Source organism: Passer domesticus, chromosome 4 (genome assembly GCF_036417665.1).
Source record: "Passer domesticus isolate bPasDom1 chromosome 4, bPasDom1.hap1, whole genome shotgun sequence".
NCBI lineage: Eukaryota > Metazoa > Chordata > Aves > Passeriformes > Passeridae > Passer > Passer domesticus.
The window spans coordinates 31,328,422-31,349,443 of record NC_087477.1 but is presented as its reverse complement, the minus strand read 5'-3'; the positions used below and the strand labels follow the sequence as shown (position 1 = coordinate 31,349,443).

General features: G+C 50.9%; 1 protein-coding gene across 1 annotated transcript in view; it reads right to left on the bottom strand.

Moving 5' to 3' along the window:
* Positions 1-16,775, bottom strand: part of LOC135298858 (E3 ubiquitin-protein ligase RNF213-like) — a 45,025-nt gene extending 28,250 nt beyond the window's left edge. The window contains exons 1-21 of the mRNA XM_064416936.1: positions 16,677-16,775; positions 14,027-14,316; positions 12,996-13,568; positions 11,909-12,090; positions 11,134-11,292; positions 10,706-10,890; positions 10,233-10,513; positions 9,376-9,635; positions 8,566-8,754; positions 7,911-8,109; positions 7,207-7,262; positions 6,810-6,963; positions 6,184-6,333; positions 5,463-5,561; positions 4,046-4,168; positions 3,489-3,669; positions 2,777-2,950; positions 2,355-2,513; positions 1,465-2,060; positions 1,021-1,186; positions 259-476 (exon numbers count right to left, since the gene is read on the bottom strand). Of these exons, the coding sequence (XP_064273006.1) occupies positions 259-476; positions 1,021-1,186; positions 1,465-2,060; positions 2,355-2,513; positions 2,777-2,950; positions 3,489-3,669; positions 4,046-4,168; positions 5,463-5,561; positions 6,184-6,333; positions 6,810-6,963; positions 7,207-7,262; positions 7,911-8,109; positions 8,566-8,754; positions 9,376-9,635; positions 10,233-10,513; positions 10,706-10,890; positions 11,134-11,292; positions 11,909-12,090; positions 12,996-13,568; positions 14,027-14,212 (4,290 nt within the window). The 5' untranslated portion in view covers positions 14,213-14,316; positions 16,677-16,775. The remainder of the gene's footprint in view (positions 1-258; positions 477-1,020; positions 1,187-1,464; positions 2,061-2,354; positions 2,514-2,776; positions 2,951-3,488; positions 3,670-4,045; positions 4,169-5,462; positions 5,562-6,183; positions 6,334-6,809; positions 6,964-7,206; positions 7,263-7,910; positions 8,110-8,565; positions 8,755-9,375; positions 9,636-10,232; positions 10,514-10,705; positions 10,891-11,133; positions 11,293-11,908; positions 12,091-12,995; positions 13,569-14,026; positions 14,317-16,676) is intronic.
* Positions 16,776-21,022: the final 4,247 nt, after the last annotated feature.

Genomic DNA, 21,022 nt, shown 5'->3' with positions numbered 1-21,022 from the left:
TCCCTCTTTCACACCATCAAACTTGCATGAGCCAAGCCACACACCACACTGGAAAGCCTCACAGCACTCTGGAGAAACCTGTGCTACACCAGCTACAGCTGCTGCAGTGAATTTTTGTGCTGTGGGAACATCAGCTGTTTTTCCTCCAATAAATGACAAGAGCAGCCTTAATGTCCTCACAGAGGTGCCATTTGCCCAGCCACTCCTGGAAGGCAGAAAGGCAGGAGAATGCAGAGACCCTGCTCCAGCAGAACTCACCAGTTTCTTGGGGAGGTTCTCATCGCTGTCCAGGGCTCGCCACAGCTTCGGCAAGCAGCTCATGAAGTCCTCGAAGCCCGAGTCCTGGTGGAGCTCGTAGAGCAGGGAGGAGTAGCCGTGCACAGCGCCGTGGAAACAGGCCACACGGTCCACGTCCATGTCATTCTCCCCCGCCGAGATAGAGGCCAGGTCAACAAATACCTTCAGCTCGTTTATGTCTGAAACAACGCAACACAGGAGTGAGCAACATCTGAGGCAGCTTGGACACCAGCCCTCATCACCATCCTCCACAGGAAATTCAGGAAGAATGCTTTGAACAGCAGCTCCTGTGTAACTGCCCATTAGCTTTCCCAGGCCATCCATCCATCCATCCATGGACCCCCAGATCCCCAGGTAGGATGGCAGTGGTGCCTGGGGGTGTGTGCAGCTGAGGGTGTCTGCGCAGGTCAGACAGCTCAGCTGGCAGACACACAACACCATCCCCTGAAACAAGAGGTCTGAACTGAGCAGCAGCAGCTGCTGAAGCCCGCCAGGCCCAGCCCAGCCTCCAGCAGGGTGGTCCCTGTGTGCTGCACCAGTGCACGGGCACCTTTAAAGTGTCCTCATAGCACGTTCTACACCAAAGCCCATCAGAGATGTAACTCTCGACACCAGAAGCTGCAAAGGCACAAAGCACATGGGTCAGGGATTCAGTGCTCCTTCTGCCCCCACACAAACTGCCATCCCTTCTAGTACTCTAATTCCTGGGTGAGCAGCACATACCTTTCAGTGCTTCTCTGACCCAGCACACAAATTCCTTCTGCTGGGTGAGTTCCTTCAGACAGCTACAGCGGGGCACAGTGATCTCCTGCAGCAGCTTCTTGGTGTCCATGAGCTCATGACTGATGGAATCCAGCCTCTGGGTCTTGTAGGGTTCAAGCTTTTCTGTCTGGAAAGCAAGTGGTGCAAAACACACTGGAATTGAGAAATGTCACTGGTTCTGCAGCAGGGAATGGAAAGCCCTCTGCAAAGCCACACCCCAACAGAGCAGTATCATCATCTCTCTTTAAGGAATGACGACACAAAAGCACTTGGAACATCTGAATTTTACCTCAAATAAGCATTTTGGGACAAGGAATGACTCTTTACAGACTGGGATAGACTTGTGGGAAGGTTCGAATCTAGCCAACACCCTGACAGTAAAGAGCTGAAGTCACAGATACTTACTATATGCAACAAGTTTTTCAGGATACTGAAGTCACCAGAAAGGCCTAAACTCTCTTTCACATGGTCAATGATCTTGGCAGCCTCACAGCTTAAATTCATTCCATGGTACCACTGGATCTGCTGCACTCGCTCGACAACCCAGCCTCTGTTCTCTGCAGGCCGAAGCTCACAGATGGCGTTCAGCTCTGCTGTGAGACCTTCAGGATCATTTCTGAATCTCTGGAAAATTCTATCAACTGCAAAAAGTGTGAGACTTCCTGATGCGAGTTCATCATACAGCTTTTCATAGCTGTTAAAGCAAGGGCGGATCACGCTGTTCAAAATATCATTAAGGCCCAGCTCAGGAACAATCTCCTCCTCGTCCTCCTCCGAAGAGACATGCTCATACTTCTCTCCTAGCTTCTCTACTGCTTCCTCCCAGAACTGCTGGAAGATCAGGCTGTTCTTAAAAAAGTGCATTTTTTGGACAAACTCTTTCAGCTCTGGACTCAGGCTGTAGAAGGTCTGCAGGGGCCTCTTTCCCACCATCACAACTTGTTTCAGTCTTTTTGAGCGAAGATCTACTGAGTGTTGAAATTCCACCACACCTAAAACCACTGTAAACCAGAGACAGGCCAGAGGGAGATCAGGTGGTGCAAAACCTGGCTCCAGCTCACTTCATCCCATCCCCCAAGCCACAAAATGCTACCAGGCAGGTGGACCCCTCGAAGTGTCATTTAATGTACAAGCACTCACTTGACCCCACCCAGTGCTCTGGGTTTACTTCCCCCACCCCTCCTCACCCTCACTTTGGGGCTTAGAATCAAACCTGTTCCCAAAGCCAAGAGATTTCCAAGGAAAATGCTGTTTTCTGGACTTGCCACTTTCAGACTGTTCCCCCAGAACTCTACCTCTCACAGGCTTCTGCATCCCCCGGCACATTCTCAGGAAGGTTCCTATTTCTTCTTTCTCTTTTCTGAGCTGTGTCACTTCTTTGTGCCTCAATGCCAGCACTTCTTTCAGGCCTCTCTGATATTGCTCCTTTTCCTTACTTGGCCATTGCTGGCAATCTGAAAGAAAACTCACCTATAGTCACAAAGCAGACATTTCACAAGCCCTGCATCCCAACTCAGGTTAGGATCTGCAGAGTCACAAACTCTGCAGTGACAACACAAACTGGAGCTGGGAGATCCCTGCCCAGGCCAAGGAACAGCACTCCAAACTACTGCAGCCCCTCCTGAGCATCCCCAACCCCTGCAGCCCCTCCTGAGCAGACCAGCATCACTACAGTAATGCTCTAAGCCAACCATGCCCCATTGAACCCATCTGTTACTTGTCTCCCAAAGGCAGAGGAACTGTTCCTGGTGCTGGAAAACCTCCTCCAGGTGTTTCACGAGGATACAGCCGCTGTAGATGTCGTCGGTGACATTTCTAAGTGCAGAGTCTGATACGGCCATGACATTCTTTGCTTCATCTGTGAGCTTGTCCAGAAGGTTTCTGTTTGTTCCTGTTCCAGACACAAAGCATGTCAAGTTTCCCAAAAAGCAGGCAGAATCAGGAACTTTTCCATGCCCTGGCACGGAGCCCTTCCATTTCCTACTGAACCCCTACCCAAGAGCCTGTGGACTCACACCACCTTCCAACCCCTCATGTCTTTCTGAACAAAACCAGGATGCCAGGACAGCAATGTGGAAACTTTCCATGGAGAGCCCAGACCCCAACCCTGTGGGGCAAACAAAAGCCATTTGGATCCGTTCACCTGGCCAACTCTTTGGCATTTCTGTGTGCCAATAACTTGTGAGAACTTCTCAGGGAAAGAAGTTATGGTCCACAAATCCTGAGGAAGCTGTAGTGGATTAGCACAAGAGGAATAGTGGCTCCCTCTTCCTTGGCCTTCCCTCTCCAAACCCAAGCTGAATAATTCAAGCTTTGAGATAGGGACTAAAACAAGAGCAGGACAATTTCTGTCTGCTGCTCTGTGCAGTGGCAGCAGTGAGGCAGAGAAAAGCTTCTCAGGGCCTCCTAAAACCCAATTACAGACCTACCATTAAAGCTGAAGATATATTTGACGTCAGGCCATGTGAGCAGGTGGTGCAGAATTGTATCAAAATCCCCCTCAGACTGCCCAGCCCTGACTGGCCACGAGTTCACCATGACAGCAGACACGAGTTGGCTGAACTGGCCCATGTCGTAGGCAGAGATCTGCTCCAGGAGATTGCTCTGCATCTGCCAGGGCACACAGAGAGGGCAGGGGTGGGTCAGACTCTGGGGTCCCACTGTGTCTGTGCCTCAGAACTGGCACTGATGCCAAGGAGTCACCTCCAGTGCTGAGGAATATTCCAAAGCAGCCCTGTGACACAACTGACAACAGAGCTCACCGTGGAAACACATAACAAATATTTCCCACAGACCTCATTTCCTGATTTCTTGTTGATATTTTTTTGTTGTTGGTTTAACAAACAATCCACAGCAACTCAAGCAACGTCCACCTCCCCTTCCACCACAAGGCACATCCCTGTGCAACAGAATTGCTGTGAAATCCCACTTGTCTTTCTCCTCCCTTCCCTACCTTTCCTTTCCCCTACCAAGGCATACACAATACCTGGCAAGCTGCAGGTACAGCCTCCATGGCACAGCTCTGGAAACACTGGCTGATGGAGGAGTCCATCTTTGAGATGTCCTGATGCTGAGAACAGTACACCAAGATTTGGTTCACTGGAGGCTCCTGAAGGGCAAAAGGGAGATTTCTCATCAACTCAAAGTGTCTCTCCTGGCAGCATGAAACAGTGATGCTATCAAGACAATAAAAGGAACCTGAGCATCAGCCCATTTCTGAGGGCCTGGGAGAGAGATCAAACAAATAAATGCTTGGAAAATATTTTCATGATTTCCATCTAAAGTGTGTGATTACTTAATATCCACATCTCCAAGCCATGCTCACAACAGAAAATATTTGTTTCCTGACCTCACCATGAAAATCAATGGCTTAAGGAAACGTGTAACTGCTGTAGAAAGGAGATGAGGAGATATACAGTGTCAGTTTGGAAGGGACTAACACATGTGAGTGTGCATTTGGAAGCCTGAGCAGCACCATTTCTGCAAAAGGAATGAAAAGAGAGGCACCAACTTGGCTTCTCTGAGCCCCTGGGTGTTTACTTTGCACTTGCTGGTTCTTAAAACCACAGAGGTGACAATTGTTCAGAATGTGGATTTCCTCTGAAGCACCAGAACCTGCAGCCAGGCCAATGGCCAAGATTACAGTGTGAGACATTGTCATGGCCAATTGCTGAGCCTCCATAACGTGGTTCATAACAGCAATAGCAATTGTTATGGCCAAAGCCACTGTGTTTGCATGTGCTCCTGCTCCAAGCACAGCACAAGTGTGGCAGTACCAGTTGTGGGTTTCTCTGGGTCTGGATTGAAGGCACTTGAGATGGTAGTTTCACGTTCGGACTCAGGTGTTTATTATTTCTTATCAGTAAAACAGTCTCACTACTGTGAGTTTGGCAGCTTTTCATTAGAAGGCACAAAATGGCTAACAATCTCTTGTTACAAGGTCTTTTAAAACTAAACTATCCAATTAAGAACTGACACCTAGTTTATTTTCCCTTTTAACCCAATAACTGATCCCAAAGAGCCCACAATACGAACTTTCTGCCCAGTTACAAAATGCCACCCAAACCTGTGAAGAAGAAGGAAGAAGAAGCATGAAGAAGAAACCCAGGATGACACCCTGTGCCCTCCATATTGCTTCCATCCACAACACACTAAAAATCCCAAAACCTAAATTTCTCAACAAATGATACACCTACACTACTCTCTAAAATCTATGTCACACTTTTGAGGATTCTAGTCTATCTTGAAGTCTAGGAAACTTTCTCCATGAATGAGGGTCAAAGTCAGTGCTCCCCTGGGGGTCAGGACACCCGAGAGCACTATTTCTCATGCCCTGGGTTTCCACAAACAAGTCACTCCACCTGCTCTGGACACCAGCCAAGGCTGCCTAGAGTCTCCCCTACCTGCTGGATTCTTTTCTTCAGATCTGCAAGTAAAGCATTCCTCCATTTCTGGGTGAAGTTCTTATCTGGAAAGCTGATTTTCACAAACGTATCCCAGACCTGCAGGGGACAAGCAAACCAACCCAAACCATGGAGTGCTGAGATTTAACAGGAAAATTAAAAGAAAGGAAAATAAAAGAAAGGAAATTAAAAGAACAATGTAGAAGAGATGCCCCACACGCCTCAGACAGTCTGCAGCCCTTTCAGATGTTTTCATTCTGAGGAAAAGGAACACTCCCAGAGCTACAAAAGGCAGCTTTTAAGCCCAAACAGTGTGTAAATGTCTCAGCTGCTGAAGGAGACATTTGGATGAGCCACTTTCACCCTGCTGCTGGAAACTGTCCCAGGGAGGGCCAGGAACAGCAGCCCAGACTGGCAGGGCTGCTCTGAGCTTTGCCTGCTGGAAGGCCTGAGGACAACCTGGTGTTATCTTTCTCCCAGTGTGTCCCAGTGGGACACACTGGGAGCAAGACAACACCAAGGGGCAGCTCTTCACCCCAGCAATGCCTTTAGAAACAGCCACAGAAGAGCAGAACGGAGGTGTGCTTCAAACACTGCCCATCCCCACCCCATTCCTTACCCAGTCACAGCTACAGAGCCCAGCAAAGAGCCAGCAGACTCAAGACCCTGGCTAAGCTACAGTAAAATCCCTTTTTATTGACATTATCAGAAAATGACAAACCTCAAGTTCAGACAAGAAAGAGATCACGTGGTCTGGGTACTTCTCCAGTAACTTGTGATGTAAAACCTTTCCGAACCAGGCACGAGTTTCCTTCAGAGCTCCACTGAGCAACTCTTCCATTGGAACTTCCTCCACAGAATCCCCCGAAACCTGCCCCACATGGAGAGGAAGACAACAAAATAAACACAGCTCAAGCAGGACAGCAATAGACAACTGATTTAAATCAGTATTTCTAAAGAGAAGACCAAAAGCATCCAGACCACACAAGAGCCCAGCAACAGACCCAGCACTGCTTGAATAAAGAGCAGAGAGAGGCTGGGAAAGTGCAGTGCTTACAGGCAGTAAGCTTAAGCTTCTTCCAGGAAGTAAAGACAACAAATGTTTAAGGGGAAACAAAACCCAACTTAAAACAAAGCTTATCACAGCAAACCTGAGCATCTGACCTTATTTTCAATAAGAACCAAACTCATCAGGTGACTCCACACCTGTCTGAAAGTATCACAGTCTTGCTTAGAGTGTGAAGTTCTTCAGAGACTAGATCTGACCTAAACCCAGTGTGCTGTGCCACACTTGTAATATTTCTGGGTACCTTGCTTGTATTAAGCCAAGAGTTCCTTGGTACTCACTGCTGGGGGCTGAAGATGAGCAACCTTGGCAATCAGGGTGGCAGCAGTGGCAGGGATCAGGAACAACTCCACTGTCCTGGCAGCTCTGCAGAGCCTCTCGTGCAGCCTGAGGCAGCAGGACACGCAGCACTGCCAAGAAGGAACCCCCAGAGCTCTGCAGGGCAGCAACACAGAGGGAGAGTGAATTTTCTGCTCCAAGGAAAAATAAAAAATTAAAAACAAAGTAAAAACCCCACCAAATTCAATACAGTGTGGCAGCTACCTCCCTCAGATGGATTTAAAAGATGGGATAGAACTCCAGGATTCTTTTCTCTAAAGAGATTTCAATGTACACAGGCAGGACCCCAGCCCTGGTGCAGAGGCAGACAATGCTCTCACAGAGGTGCACTGCACTTACCTGGCTGGGGGCTCACCCAAGGCATGCAGCACTGTGTTTAGAATCTTCGCTACCTCCTGAGACCAGAAAGACAAAAATATGAAACTGTGAAAGAAATTTTACAGACTGATTTCTGATTAGCTGAGGAGGAGGGAAGTCAGTATCCTTTCGCATCTTTGCCAACATTTTTACAAATACACTGTAAAATAGCAGAACTTATTTACTGGATGTCAGAGCCAATACCTGGGCAGCTTTTATATGCACAAACCCAACCTGGACTTCTTACAATTTCTATTATTAGTTGCAAGGTCCTACTCCTGCTGTCCTCACACCAATACAAAACTTTTCACCACAGCAGGAAATTTCCCAAACCAGCAGCCCCCTGCCCAACTCTCCTGTGCAAAAAAACCAGTTTCGGGTACACATCTGAGGAGGTCAGGATTAAAGCATCTGCCATCATTCACCAAGAGCAAATCCAGCTACAAATACCCTCCTCTCATCAATACCAACACCACTTTTTGCTGCAGATAACCCCCAACTCTCCCCCTGAGGAGTCTCTGACTTCAGAGCAACTATTTTTGCTCTTAGCTAGGTTTGAAGCTCTTTGTGCCATGACCTGCTGCCAGCCCCAGTCCCCTCAGTGATGGTCAGTTCTGCCAAAAGACACCCAGGAGCCCAGTTTGAGCCTCCATCCCAGAGCTGGGTAAAGCTGCCAGATGACAAACCTGAGAGCTATCCCTTGAGAGCCCAACATTCTCCAATCTGTACAAAACACCTTGAAGAATAACTAGCGGGTCATTGCAGAAGTCTTTTATGAAGTCACCCAGGCTCCACAGGGGCAGCACACAGAGCCAGGACTTGACCACAGTCCCATCTAATTCCACCAAGTATTTCTTTTCTCTCATTCGTGCCAGCAGGGTCCCTCTGGAAGGGAGACAAAAGAAAATCTTCAGCATTCCAGGGAACAAAAGGCTGTGAGCTTGTGCAGCCCACAGAGGAGTCTCCTCCATTCCTGTGCATTTGTCCCTGCAGCTGAGATCAGTCGGAGTCCCCAGGGCCTAGGGGTGGCACAGCAGAACCAAACCACTGAGCACAAGCACTCAGGGAAAATAAACTCCAGGTGTTGCTCAGACTCTACACAACAGGAGCAGCTTTAGCTCCCACCTGCTCCCTGGCTGGCAGAACTGGGGGGTTGTGTTTGTGGGGTCACACAGTGCCCAAGTGGGCTACACTCAGTGATCTCTGAGCCACCAGTGTGGCTGTGCCCAAACACCCCAAGCATCCTCCCTTAACATGCTACATTTCATACTCCTTAAAAATGAGGGAGGGGAAAAACAAAAAGAGAGATGAGGAGGGAACTGGGAGCGCTGGAAAACTCACCCATCTTGCTTCCTCCTGGTTTCAGCAAATGGAAGCCCTTCCAGCCCTGCCCAGGCATCCTCTTCCACCAGCCCATGCTCCTGCTGCAGGGGAGCAGCAAAGGAGTGCAGAAGGGGAAGGACCCACACCCACTGGTCTATGTCACGTTCAATGCACCTCTGGCAAAGGTCTGTCAGGTCAGCCTTCAAGCTTAATAAAAAAGAAAACAAAACAAAGACACTGAGTGAAAGAACAGCTTTATCCTGGCCTTGAGAATGAAATGTAGCCTCCCACACCCCTAGGGCAATCTCCCTATGCACCTTCAATTAACCTCTGGTCATTATTTTAGCTCCATCTACTCTTCATTGCAGATTGTACCTGTCCAGGTTTAAGGCCCAGAGCTGCAATGTTACTGAATCTTTCTGCACAGATCCTGCTGCTGGAGCACTGGGAAGACCCAATCCTTTACCTGCAGTCTCCCCATGAGCCCCCCCAGCCCTGTGACACCCACACAGAGAAGGGCTCCAGAAAGAAATGCAATGGCTGCAGCTGTGTGAGTGAAGAACTCCAAATCCAGTTCCAGGTAAGCAGTCAGATTACAACCTGGCAAACAGGCATTCCAGGGGAAACCAAACAAAAAGCATTGAATGACGCACTGCAACCTTGCCTGGATGTTAGCCCTGCTTCAAGCAGGAGGCTGGAACTGAGATCTCCAAAGATACCTCCAAATGTAACTTTTTCTCTGGTTCTCTAGCAGTAGAGAGCTGGATTCCTGTTGCTTTATCAAAGCAACACCAGCCTGGTCAGTTAGAAGGTACATGAAGCACTTACTTGGAAACTCCTGCAAAAGCCTGTTTCATGTGATCAATCTCATTCTGTACATCTTGTGGTGACATCTGATCCAAGCACAGGAGGCTGCATAGGTCAGCCAGGTCACGTTTAGGTACTGAGACTGAACAGTTCTCAACTACCACAAGAATGGTGAGTCCCACAGCCAATTTGTTTTGGATGACTCTGTCCTCTGGAGCTGCTTCTGGTGCAAGGAAAGGGAGAGCTATTTTCTTCACGTATTTTAGCAGCAAATCATTCACCTGGGATAAAGAAGAGAAGAAACAAACCAAGCATAGCATTAATCTTTCTCTTCTGAAGCCAGTGTCTTCTGCCAGTTCCAGTGAGGCCACAGGACAGGAAGGAGCAGCCCTGAAAACCAAAAAAGACAATGTGGCATTTCTGTCACATTTCCTAATTACGTCAAATAAGAAATTTTGGATTCCAGAAACCCTACTGGCATCACTGCTTCGAACAGGATCAAGAGCTTCTCCCAAAGAGCAGGCAGGTTTGGAGCAAGAGATGAGTGCAGAGAAGTTGTTAGTGACAGAACAACTGGCAGCAAAACTCAATGGCAAGGCTTAGGAAATCAATACCCAGACACAAAACCCACTCAGGTACGAAGTCACCATGTCACAGCCCTGCTGCTGACCCCCATGGGGTCTCAGAACCACACCAAGGTGCACAGGCTGACTGAAGCCCTCGACACAGTCAGTGACAGCCACCCCAGAAGGATCCCCACTGCTTCTGTACCTGAATTTTGACTGGAAAAGCAGAATTAACCCAGTGAAGTCAATAGCAAAGTTAAAGTTTGTGTTCAGTAACAGAATGTTTTCTGTCTCTGCAAGAGAAGGGATTACCTGCTCTGTGCTGAAGTTTAACTCTTTCCATATCATTGCCTCACCATCAAACACCCGCTGGCCTACTGCAACATAATGGAACTGCCTCAGCTGACAGTAGAAATTCCTCAGACTGCCAGGACTCCAGGTCCCAAGAATGCTGAAGATATTTTCTAACATAATATCAGCAGCAATTTTCTTCCCTTCCACCACTTCCTTGTATCTATCAAAACCAAGTTTCTGGTGTATGTTTTTCATCGTGGAAGGCTTTGCACACACGATGTCATCGTACTGGTGCCACTCTAGAACAGCAACACAAGGAGAACACAGGAAAACAACCATTGCAATCAGGTGCCTTCTCCCTTCCAGCTGCCACAGCAATACCCCCAGCAGCCCACTGAGCTGCCAGTTCAGACAGGGCTGCCTGCCAGGAATGCTGGGCCATAGGACAGCAGGGAACACCCCAAGGTGCAGGTCCAGCCAACAGAGCTCACCTCCATTTTTGAGGCGTCTACTGTTTATCAATAAGCAGCGATTCACAGGATTATTGGATACTGATTTCTTGTAAATGAACTCATAATCCCCCTTCACCCGGTACTTGTAAGGAATATATTTATCCAGGATTTTTCTGCTGAGAGTTACAACACCTTCAATGAGGCATCCATGTTCTCCCAGACACCTTGGAAACACAAACACAGCAAAGGCAGGCAAAGGACACGTTAGCTGATCTACCGACCTCCTTTTCCATGCATTGCTCAATTTGTAACAGGAATGGTGACTGTTCTTTCACAAGAACACTTTAGAACAGTTTTCTCCACTGTGAAACCCTTTGCTGCAACCCCCAGCTGTGGGCACAGAGCCACCCCTTGCACAGTGATTGAGGCCCCAGAGGGACCCTGTTCTCAGAGCAGGGAACACTCACCGGATGCAGTTCAACTCACAGATGTTGTCCTTCCAGTCAGCGTAGGAAGGAATGTCCTGAGCCCTGATGAACACTTTATGGGTATCGCGGTGGAGCTTGAACTCTTTGGATAATATTGCATGGAAATGCACTGTAACACCCTCATTGCGGCTCACAGAACTGCAGGAAAGAATTGGAAGGGAAATAGAAGAGATTTTGTCAGGGTTTTTTAATTGCACAAGTCACTGTAGACCTCAAATCAGACTCTATTTGAGACCAGCCGAGTGGCTGCAAGATCCATAAACTCTGGCAGCAGTTCACTGAGACTGATGTTTGAGCAGGCCTAGTGCAAAGCCCAGTGCAAAAAGGAAAAATGGGCTCCTAAAGGCAGCAGGAGATGCTCTGGCCCAGCAGAGTCACCTGGAATGGCCACACTTTCCACCCCTTCCAGCTCATACACATTAAGCAGAACATCAAAACAGCTCTTCACACTATTCACCTGAAGCATTGTGTGTGTGAAGCATATGGTGCTCTTTAGAGCAAGAAATAAGAGAATAATCTCTTTTTTATCCATCAGATGCTCAAGCAGGTTCAACACATCACCTAGGACAGCACAGGACATGCAACACTGGTTCTGTTGTGCACAACCACCTCACCTCAGTTTCAAGACAACTCCATTTCCACATGGCCAAGGTACATACTGACCCAATCCCAGCACCTCAGTTTGGAGTCCTGAGTCCTCCTCACAGCAACTCCTGTTAGTGAAGAACGCTGGGAGCAGTAGGGCTGTTCTCACCTTTCTTTAACCTTTTCCACAGGTTTCTGGTTCCTTTGTTCCTTTTTGTTCTTGGGGCTGTCTGCTGCAGCCACAGCACTCTCCTTTCTGGCAGCCTCTGCTCCTTGGCTCCAACTTGTCTTCTCACTCATGTTGGGCATTTTCGCACATGGGGTCAGATTTTTCTCTTTTGTGTTTGCATGCTGCAACAGGGACACAAACAATGCCCAATGAAACAGGAGACCCTGGAAGCACACCATCTCCTCCTGGTGTGTTGGCAATTGAAAGATAGCAAGAAGCCATTTATTGTTTCTACAATTCCATTTATATACTCTTACAGCTTTAGGTAAAATTTTTCACTGCTAAGCAATAACCACATTATTCACATTTCTTAGCTACACTGCTTAACCACAGTCTTGTACCTGCAGTCTTGTATGACTTCCTTTAAACAAAGCACATTTCCTTTTTGTTTCCTCCCTTACATTTCTGTTTGATGTTCCCAGGGCTTCTGGCTCACCAGAGTCAAGATGTCCACACCACCCATCAGCTGGGCAGTACTTTCTGCTCTTCTGCCCATCTGCCCCCCAGCACTGGTGCACCACCAGCTTCATCCTCCTGGAAGCACTGATCCCTCACTGAGGGAAGCCACTGGATAAGGAAAACAGCCCATGATGGAAGAGGATCCCAACCCAAACATACTGCCACACAGTCAGCTCAGTGAGCCCCAGGATGGGGCATAAAGAAAGTGAAAGAGAAACCACAGCAACTTCCAGTTTACCAGGCCTGTGTATGAACAGAGCACAGGCACCTGCAAAACACAAAATCCTCTCGTTCAAGGAGATCCCAGAGCTCTCTAGAGAGCAAGGCTGGGTGGAGAAGAGACACCTGCCAGTCCTGGGGGCCTTTGAGCCACCCCTCAGTGAAAGCTGGGCTAGAACTCACACCCAGGAAAACAGAATTCAAATTAGAGCCTCCCCACAGTCATCCCCAATTCACCCCTGCATGCCTGGGCTGGTGCTCCTCAGCCTCACTGACAGCACAAGCAAGTCACACTGACAAAGGGAAACTGTGCCCACTGGAACACTCACCAGAGCTCACTCACACTCACCTTGACAGTGGAACTGGCCCCTTTCTGCTTGGGCTCCTTCCCAGCCTGCAGGCTCTGAGCCCCAGGGGAGGTCTTGGTCTCAGGCTTGCTTTGGGGGGCTCCCTTGGCAGGAGGCAGCCCAGAGGGACTCGCTTCCTGCCCTGCTGGCAGCAGCTCCTTGCTGCTGCCCCCGGCCTGGGAACCTGCTGTGGCTGCTGGCAGCTGGTCAGGGGCACTGCTGCCCCATTCCACATTACCCCTGGCTGTTCCATCCCCCACCTTGTTCCCTGGGACTGCAGCCCTGGAAACTGGGGCAGCCACCCTGGCTGCACTGCCCTGCTCTGTAAGGCTCAGCCTTTCTGCTTCTGGGCTGCCAACTTCCTTCCCCAGGTGTGTCGAATTCCTGTTGCCTTCAGGTGCATCTCCACTGGCACCAGTGCATCCATCAGCACCTGGGTTTGCTCCCTCACAGCCAGGGGGTTGGATTTCCTGAGGAGAAACACATGTGTCAGGCAACTCTGCGGTTTGATGAGGCAGAGTGTCCTGTTCCCCAGAGACGGACGTATATTTCTTTGCTTCACTCTTGTTCTCTTTCTATTAAAAAAAGAAAAACAAAGACCACAATGTCTGTTTATTCATGGCCAAAGGGAAACTCTTTGTCACCTCCTCCATTGCAGCAAGTACCGACATCTTCCTGCTACACAGGGCTACCAGAGAACGATCAGGAAGAGGAGGGACAAGACCAGCGAGTGAAATGCAAATAAGTCTTGAGAACTATGTAGGTTTAATATTCAAGACTTGCCCAGCAGGAGCACAGAGCAGTGCAGCAGTGTCTAAGTTGACTCATGTAACTTGTGGTTTCCCTCTCCCAGCACCGCAGCTCCACACACACAACACAGCGTCAGCAAACACAGCAAGCTTCTCCTGGAGGAAGCCAGGCAGCAGCTCCCTGACATGGCCAAAGGGATGTGGGGGATGCAGCCTGGCCTCCTCACTTCTAGCAAGAGAGCAACAAGTCACAGCTGCTCCCGAGCACCCAGCAGGATCCACACCTTCTTTAGCAGAGGAACCACCGCAGCAGAGTCGCCAGCCCCACGCTGAGCTGAGGGCTCTGCGTTGTCCTCTGAAGCTGTGACATAGTCCTCTTCCTCCTCCCATGTCTCAGCAGAGCTGGGAGATCCACCTGCAGTGTCAGGTGTGGTGTCAGAGGTGTTGGGCAGAGCTCTTGCTCCGTCCATCAGTGACTCGCCCTCTGTCTCCTTTGTTTCAGTGGTGGAAGGAGGCCTCCCCTTCACCTCTTCCTCTGCATCAGGGAATGCAGGGACCTGCACCTCTCTTCTCTCTGCAAAGGAGGGAAATTAATCGTTAAACTGGAAACTCACCCCCCAGGGGGGTCGCAGGATGGTTTGGGTTGGAAGGGACTTTAAAGCTCATCTCATTCCACCCCTGCCACAAGCAAGGGCACCTTGCACTGGACTAGGTCACTCCAAGCCCCTAGATGGGGGAGAGCATCAGAAAAAAAGGCAAAACTTGTGGGTTGAGATAAACACAGCTGAATAGGACAGAAAAGGAAAATTACAGTAACCATAAAGGAATACCCAAAGCCAGTGATGCACAGGGTGCTTGCTCACCACCCTCTGACCAATGCCCAGACAGCCCCTGAGCAGTGGCCCTCACCCTTCAGCCAAATCACCCCAGTGTTTCCTTCAGCACCATGCCCTGTGCTCTGCAACATCCCTCTGGGCACCGGGGCAGCTCTCCTGGCTCTGCCCCCTCCCAGCTCCTTGCTGCCCGCCTGGGCAGCCTGGGAGCCTGAGAAGTCCTTGGTTTAGTGTAAGCACTGCTCAGCAGCAGCTGAACCATCAGGCTGCTATCAAGGGCAGCCTCATCCTGAATTCAAACACAGCTCTGAACCCGCTCCTGGGAACAAGAAACTCTGTCCCAGCTGAAGTCCAGACACGAGCACACAGGAGCTGTTTGTTGTCCCCTGTTCAGCTCCCACCAGCAATGCTACCACTCTCCCTATACAGCTTCCTGCACTCTCAAAGGCTCTGCCAGCTGCAGAATAATTAAGGAACCACAACACCGAGGTAGAGCTCCATCCCTGTCCCTCCTACAGACACAAATGCAGCAGCAGTGCTGGCAACCAGCTGCCTGTGCCAGGGCCTGGAGCCCAGGATAAACAGTGACAGGACAGCAGCACCTCCCAGCTGGCACAGCCTTCTGTGACCACTCCCACTCAGCTGAGGCCTTTCCAGGAAGGCAGAGGAAAACTCCCTGTTTATCTTCACACCTTTATCCAGTCCTTCAAAAACACGTGGAGGGGCAGCTCTGGGCCCAGTCAGGCAGCAGAACAGATCTCTGCCTTGTGCAAGAGTTTCACAGGCCCCTCCACACTGCCTCCATCCCAGTTCCGAGAGCAAAAGTTTTGAACCTCAGCTACTTTGGATGTTCTTCCTACAGCATTCCAGAGCGGGAGATCCCAGGTTTGTAACCCTGCCATGCTGGAGTGCAGATCAATTTGCTAAGAACTGACCCTGTTGTGACTGCAGCAGCTTGATTCTGATTTAGTGTATTTTTCTAGGATCACATTCTCTCTGTCAACAAACCAAAAACCATTCTGGTGGACCAGGCCATCCGGTCTTAAACAAGAAAAGGATTAGGAAACATTTCCCCCAGCATAACCGTGTTGTGCACTCAATTCTGTCTCTGTTCAGAGAGGCAGAATTAGTGTGTTGTCAAATACAGCTCAGGGGTAAGTTGTAATCTAACAACAAGCTGCAAATCAGAAAATTCTGTGTCAAGAAGGACAGTCTTTTAACATAAAAAACAGCACTACTTCATTAGCAAAACAGAAACTAGTTCAACACTGGAGACCTGAGTGTGGAGACTGTGTAGGATGTGTCATCAACTCAATCACTTCTCTGTCTCTCGACACTCACCACAAAGTGAAGAAAACTGTCTCAGGTCAGGAATGCCAGGGGAGGCTGAGATGAGCAATTGGGATGGGAGTTTGGGACAAGAGCAGTGTGGAATGAGCTGGGCAGAACAGAGCCCGGAGCCACACGGGCACCAGAGGTGGCACAGGCAGCCTCTGCCCAGTGCGCAGCCCCAGGGCGGCCCGGGAGCAGGACGGGGGCTGAGCCGTGGCCAGGAGCGGGTCCTGGGGCGGGTCCCGGGGCTGGGCCGCAGCAGAGAGCGGACACCGGGCGGGTCCCGTGGCCAAGTCCTGGCCGTGGCTCGCTGCCCGGCTCAGCCCCGCCCGGGGCGGCGCTGCCCCGTGGCCCTGTATGCAAGCGATACCGCTATGTGATGAGCGGGGCGAGCGGGGCTAGCGCGGCTGCCGGGGGACGCCGGGGGGGGGGGGGGGGGCACGGGGTGGACCAGAAGGCCCGGGGGGGGGACACGAAGAGAGCGCGGGGACGGGAGGACATGGGGGAGGGACACGGGGACAACCGGAATGGATACGGGGGCCTACACGGGATAGGGGCGTCCCGAGTGAACGGGGAGGAGATGGGAGTCCCCGGGGACGCAGGTGCACCGGGGAAATCGAGGCGCACGGAGGCGCCTCGGGGGCACCGCGAGGGTGCAGCGGGGCCCGGAGCCGCGGCTGCCCCCGCCCCGCCCCGTCCGCACCGGAGCCCCCGAAGCCCAGGCCCGGCGCCCCGTGCCGCCGCTCGCCGGCCCGGCAGCGCGACTCACCGAGCGACCGGGCACCGGTACGGGCACCACCACCCGCAGCGCCCGCTCGTCCCGCCGCTCCGCCGACTCCCGCCCGGACAAGTTGCGTTTCTCCGACGAGCTGCCAACTTTCGTTTTCACAGGAACGGTCCCCACCCAGCCCCAGACCACCCCGGCCCCGGCCGCCCCACCGCTCCTGGCCGGGGTACTCCCCGAGCATCCCATCAGCCTGGTGCAGGAGCCCCGGCCCTCGCAGGGGCGCAGGCAGGAGCCGGCAGCAGCGGCGAGGGCAGGTCTGCTGGAGAAGAGCCCTTTGTGCTGGTCCCGACAACCAAAAGCGGATTGCGCAGTCAAAAGTGGGGGCACAGCTGGTGCCCCATCCCGGATCCGACCGGGACCGAGACGAAATACGGGCTCCCAGCAGCCCTGCCCTCCACCAGTGCTCACACAGGTTTGAGCACACACATATTCCTAAACAACCAGTCCATTTTAACCCCGTGCCCCGCTTTTCCCCCTTCCGGCATACCACAGCTCAGTGCACTCCAGGGCAGGACCCAGAATCCCGGCAGGTGTGTGGCTCCCGGGCACCTGTGCCGCCCTTCCAGCACCTCCGGCAGCAGGAGCTGTGCAGAATGTGCCCTCGGGCTAGGCTCACCCGCACTGCCCCAGCTCACTTTCGGTTTCTTTTCCACAGCACACGCAGCAGCACACAAAAGATAACTCCCCTTCCCACAAAAAGTAAAAAGCTTTTCCTCAGGATGGCAGAGATCGTATTGACTCATTAGCAGTTTCTGGTTTATTACACCCTCGATGTCCCAAGGACTGTTCAGGGAAACTGAATTCACCATCCTCTCCAGCCCCACCAGGTGCTGTCCCCATCGCACAGCCGGGTGGCACCGTGCCTGTCCCCTCGGCAGGACCCAGGCCAGGGGCTGCACCCCAGGGTGACAGCTCATCCCTGACCCATGGCAGTGTTTGACACAACACCCCACAGACAAGATAAGAAAGGTAGGGATAAGTAAGGATAAAAATCACTAACCCGTACAATCCCAGATGTTTTTCCTCTCCTCAGCTGGAAGCTGAGCCCCTGTATCTGCTTGGAGGGCAGCACGGCAGCCCTGAAATGGCTTTGAGAGCTCACCAAGCATGACCACTGGAGCGGCCCAGAACATGAAAAAGGTCCAGAATTAAATAGTTGCTTAAAAAATGTCAGCAGCTCTCTGTAGGAAGGATGGCTTTGCATTGGTCACTGTGACAAGGAACAGTTTTGTCCCACTGTGTGGTGTTGGGCTGGCGCTGCTCTGTCCATTGTGGTGTGGGACATGGGACAGTTCATCCCCATGCCCGGGATGGGGCAGTGGCTCTCACGGAGTGTATTGGTGTCACTGGGGTGGCACAGGACATTCAGCCCAAACTGGTCTCACTGGATGAGCCCAGTGCTCTCAGCAGTGCTGGCAAAGGGCTCTGCCCTGCTGCCCCCCAGCTCTGCTCCCCTGCACTGCTCTGGGACAGGAGGGGGGAAGCAGAGTCAAATCAAGGCTCATGTCCTGGCTCTGCCTGGGACAGAGGAAATTTTCTTCCCAGGAGTGGGTTCAGAGCTGTGTTTGAGTTCAGGATGAGGCTGCTGTGGATAACAGTGTAATATATGATTTGGAATAATTCGTGCTTATGTGAAATATGTGAGAAATATAAGATAAATAAGTTGTGCTTGTAAGATGCTTGTAAGAAATATAAGTTTTAAATCCACATGCCAGAGCTGGGGAGATTGCTTGACAAAATTGTGAAACCACAGGTGGCGTGCAGTCCAATGCCAGGTTCCTGTAACTTGACATCAGCATTCGTGCATTCCAATGCCGGGTTCCTGTAACTTGGTGTCAGCATTCATCACTTACTGGAAATTGTTTTGTCCAGCCCGACGCAGAGAAAGGAGACTACAAGAATATGTGAAGCCATGAAAAGAAGAGACTCTGCCCCAGGCTGAATAAACTGTATAAAAACCACCTGGACAGGGACAGCCTTCGTGAACAGAGGGGATCCGAAGCAGTAGAGTTCAGATCAGAGTTCACCCAGCGCCGATCCCGGGCTCAACACTGTCCCTTTGATTGTGCCTATCAGAGACCATACCTCGGTTGTGAAATAAAATCTATTTTTATTAATTACTAATTTGGCTTTATTGATTATTACCAATAACAACAGCCAGATGGCTCAGCTGCTGCTGAACAGTGCTTACACTAAACCAAGGACTTCTCAGGCTCCCAGGCTGCCCAGGCGGGCAGCAAGGAGCTGGGAGGGGGCAGAGCCAGGAGAGCTGCCCCGGTGCCCAGAGGGATGTTGCAGAGCACAGGGCATGGTGCTGAAGGAAACACTGGGGTGATTTGGCTGAAGGGTGAGGGCCACTGCTCAGGGGCTGTCTGGGCATTGGTCAGAGGGTGGTAAGCAAGTACCCTGTGCATCACTGTCTTTGGATATTCCTTTATGGTTACTGTAATTTTCCTTTTCTGTCCTGTTAAACTGCCTTCATCTCAGCCCAAGAGTTTTACCTTTTCTCTGATTCTGCCCCACCCCTCTTCAGGGGGAGTGAAGGGCTCCATGGTGCTGAGCAGCTGGTGGGTTGCACCACCAGTGCTCACCACGAATCCCCAAGGTTGGGGAGACCCAATTCTTGGGAGAGGCTCCAGCTCATCCTCTCAGGAGCCCCTGGAGCCCCCACACTGCTGCTCTGCAGCTGGACAGGTCAGATCCCCATGGGCGTCCTCCAGAGCCACACTCACCCCATCTTGGGAGAGCAGCCCAGAGCCTCCCCTGCCTCCTCCCAGCTGGGGAAATGGTGGAATCCTTCTAAGTCTGTAGACAGGAGGACCTGGAGAACTCTCCTGAGGGTAGAGCAATCTGGGTTTGGGAAGTTCTGGTCACTTCCCATCCCCCTGGGGCAGAGCCCCCAGCCCTTCCCAGCGCCCGCAGCCTCCAGCTCTGGGAGATGAAGGTGCTTGGGATGGTGATGCTGTCACCAGAGAGGCCAGCACAGAGTCCATCATCCACACCTTCCCTGGGCCCAGGGTGGCATATCCAAGGTCCCACACACCTGCAGGCCATAGAAAGCCAGTGAGAGGCTGTGCCTGCACAGCTCCTACAGCAGCTCTGCCAGCCCCAGTACCGCTGTGTAATCAATGCTGCTGCTGTGACAACAGTCCAGCACTACAGAGTGTAGTGGAGATGCTGCTGGAAGAGCATAAGGGCATGTCCCAACAATGTAGCAGGCCCAGGGACTGCAATGGCTCCTTGGTGGTCAGAAACTTCAGATAGGAAATGCTAAGCCATGATGACTGGCCCTTAGAAGCCCCTCTCTTCCGCCTTTGGATGCTTGCTTATCTCTCTGTAAGCCTATAGGTCACTTTCCCTTGACCCTTACTATTGGACAATTTCCAAAACCCTGTAAGGTATATAAACCCCTACTTCTGCCCAGTTTGGCAGAAGAGCTGCCACTGAGAACCTTCGTAAAAGCCCCCAATAAAGAATTCCTGCAGAACTGCATAGAGTGCTTCTCCTCTCTCTCCCTGTGTCTGCTGCGGCACCTAGTAAGCTAAAGAGCTGAAATCACAAAGAGCTGATAATCACTAAGAGCTGAAACTACTTAAGCTTGCTAAGGTTGCCTGCAGCGGGGAGCTGCTTGGGAATCCGGACACTGTGCTGAGCCCCACTGAGTTATCCTGGCCAAGGCAGCCAGGGCATAGCCCAGCTGTAATACAGTACACTGAATTAGTGCAATACAAAAGATCTGAGTGTTTACAAAAAAATTGTGATATGCAAAAGGAGAAAGGTCACACACTTATTCAGGGTCCATGGTACATTAAGAACCCATTAATTACAGAGAAGAACGGATTTCTGGCCTCAGAAAAACCTCAAAAAAAAGTGTATTTGGATTGAGAACTTTGATTAACTCTTAACTGCTGTCCTTAACCACAAGCCATGATAAGTGTCCCCTGAAGTTGGAGGGGTGCTCGCAAGTGCTGCACATTTTTGTAGTTCAGACAGCCAGCACCCAGAGGCACATGCCCATGGACACGCTCCAGCACCATGGCATCTGGTGAGGAATGCTCAATTCTGTTTGGAGCAGCAAAACGTACATTTATGCATCTGAGGGAAGACACTGTGGATTCTCTTATCCACATACAGCGTAGCAGTAATTCAGTCGTTTCATGGACACTCATCTTTAAGATCTTGTAAGATACATGAAGTAATACTAAGAAGACAGTTGAAGATGCCTATGTGTTTTCAATAAAAGTTTCTGATGGTGGATAACAAAATAATTCAGGGAGCTCCAAAACATTCTGTGCTTCAATAGATTGGCAGAGATCATAGATTTTTCC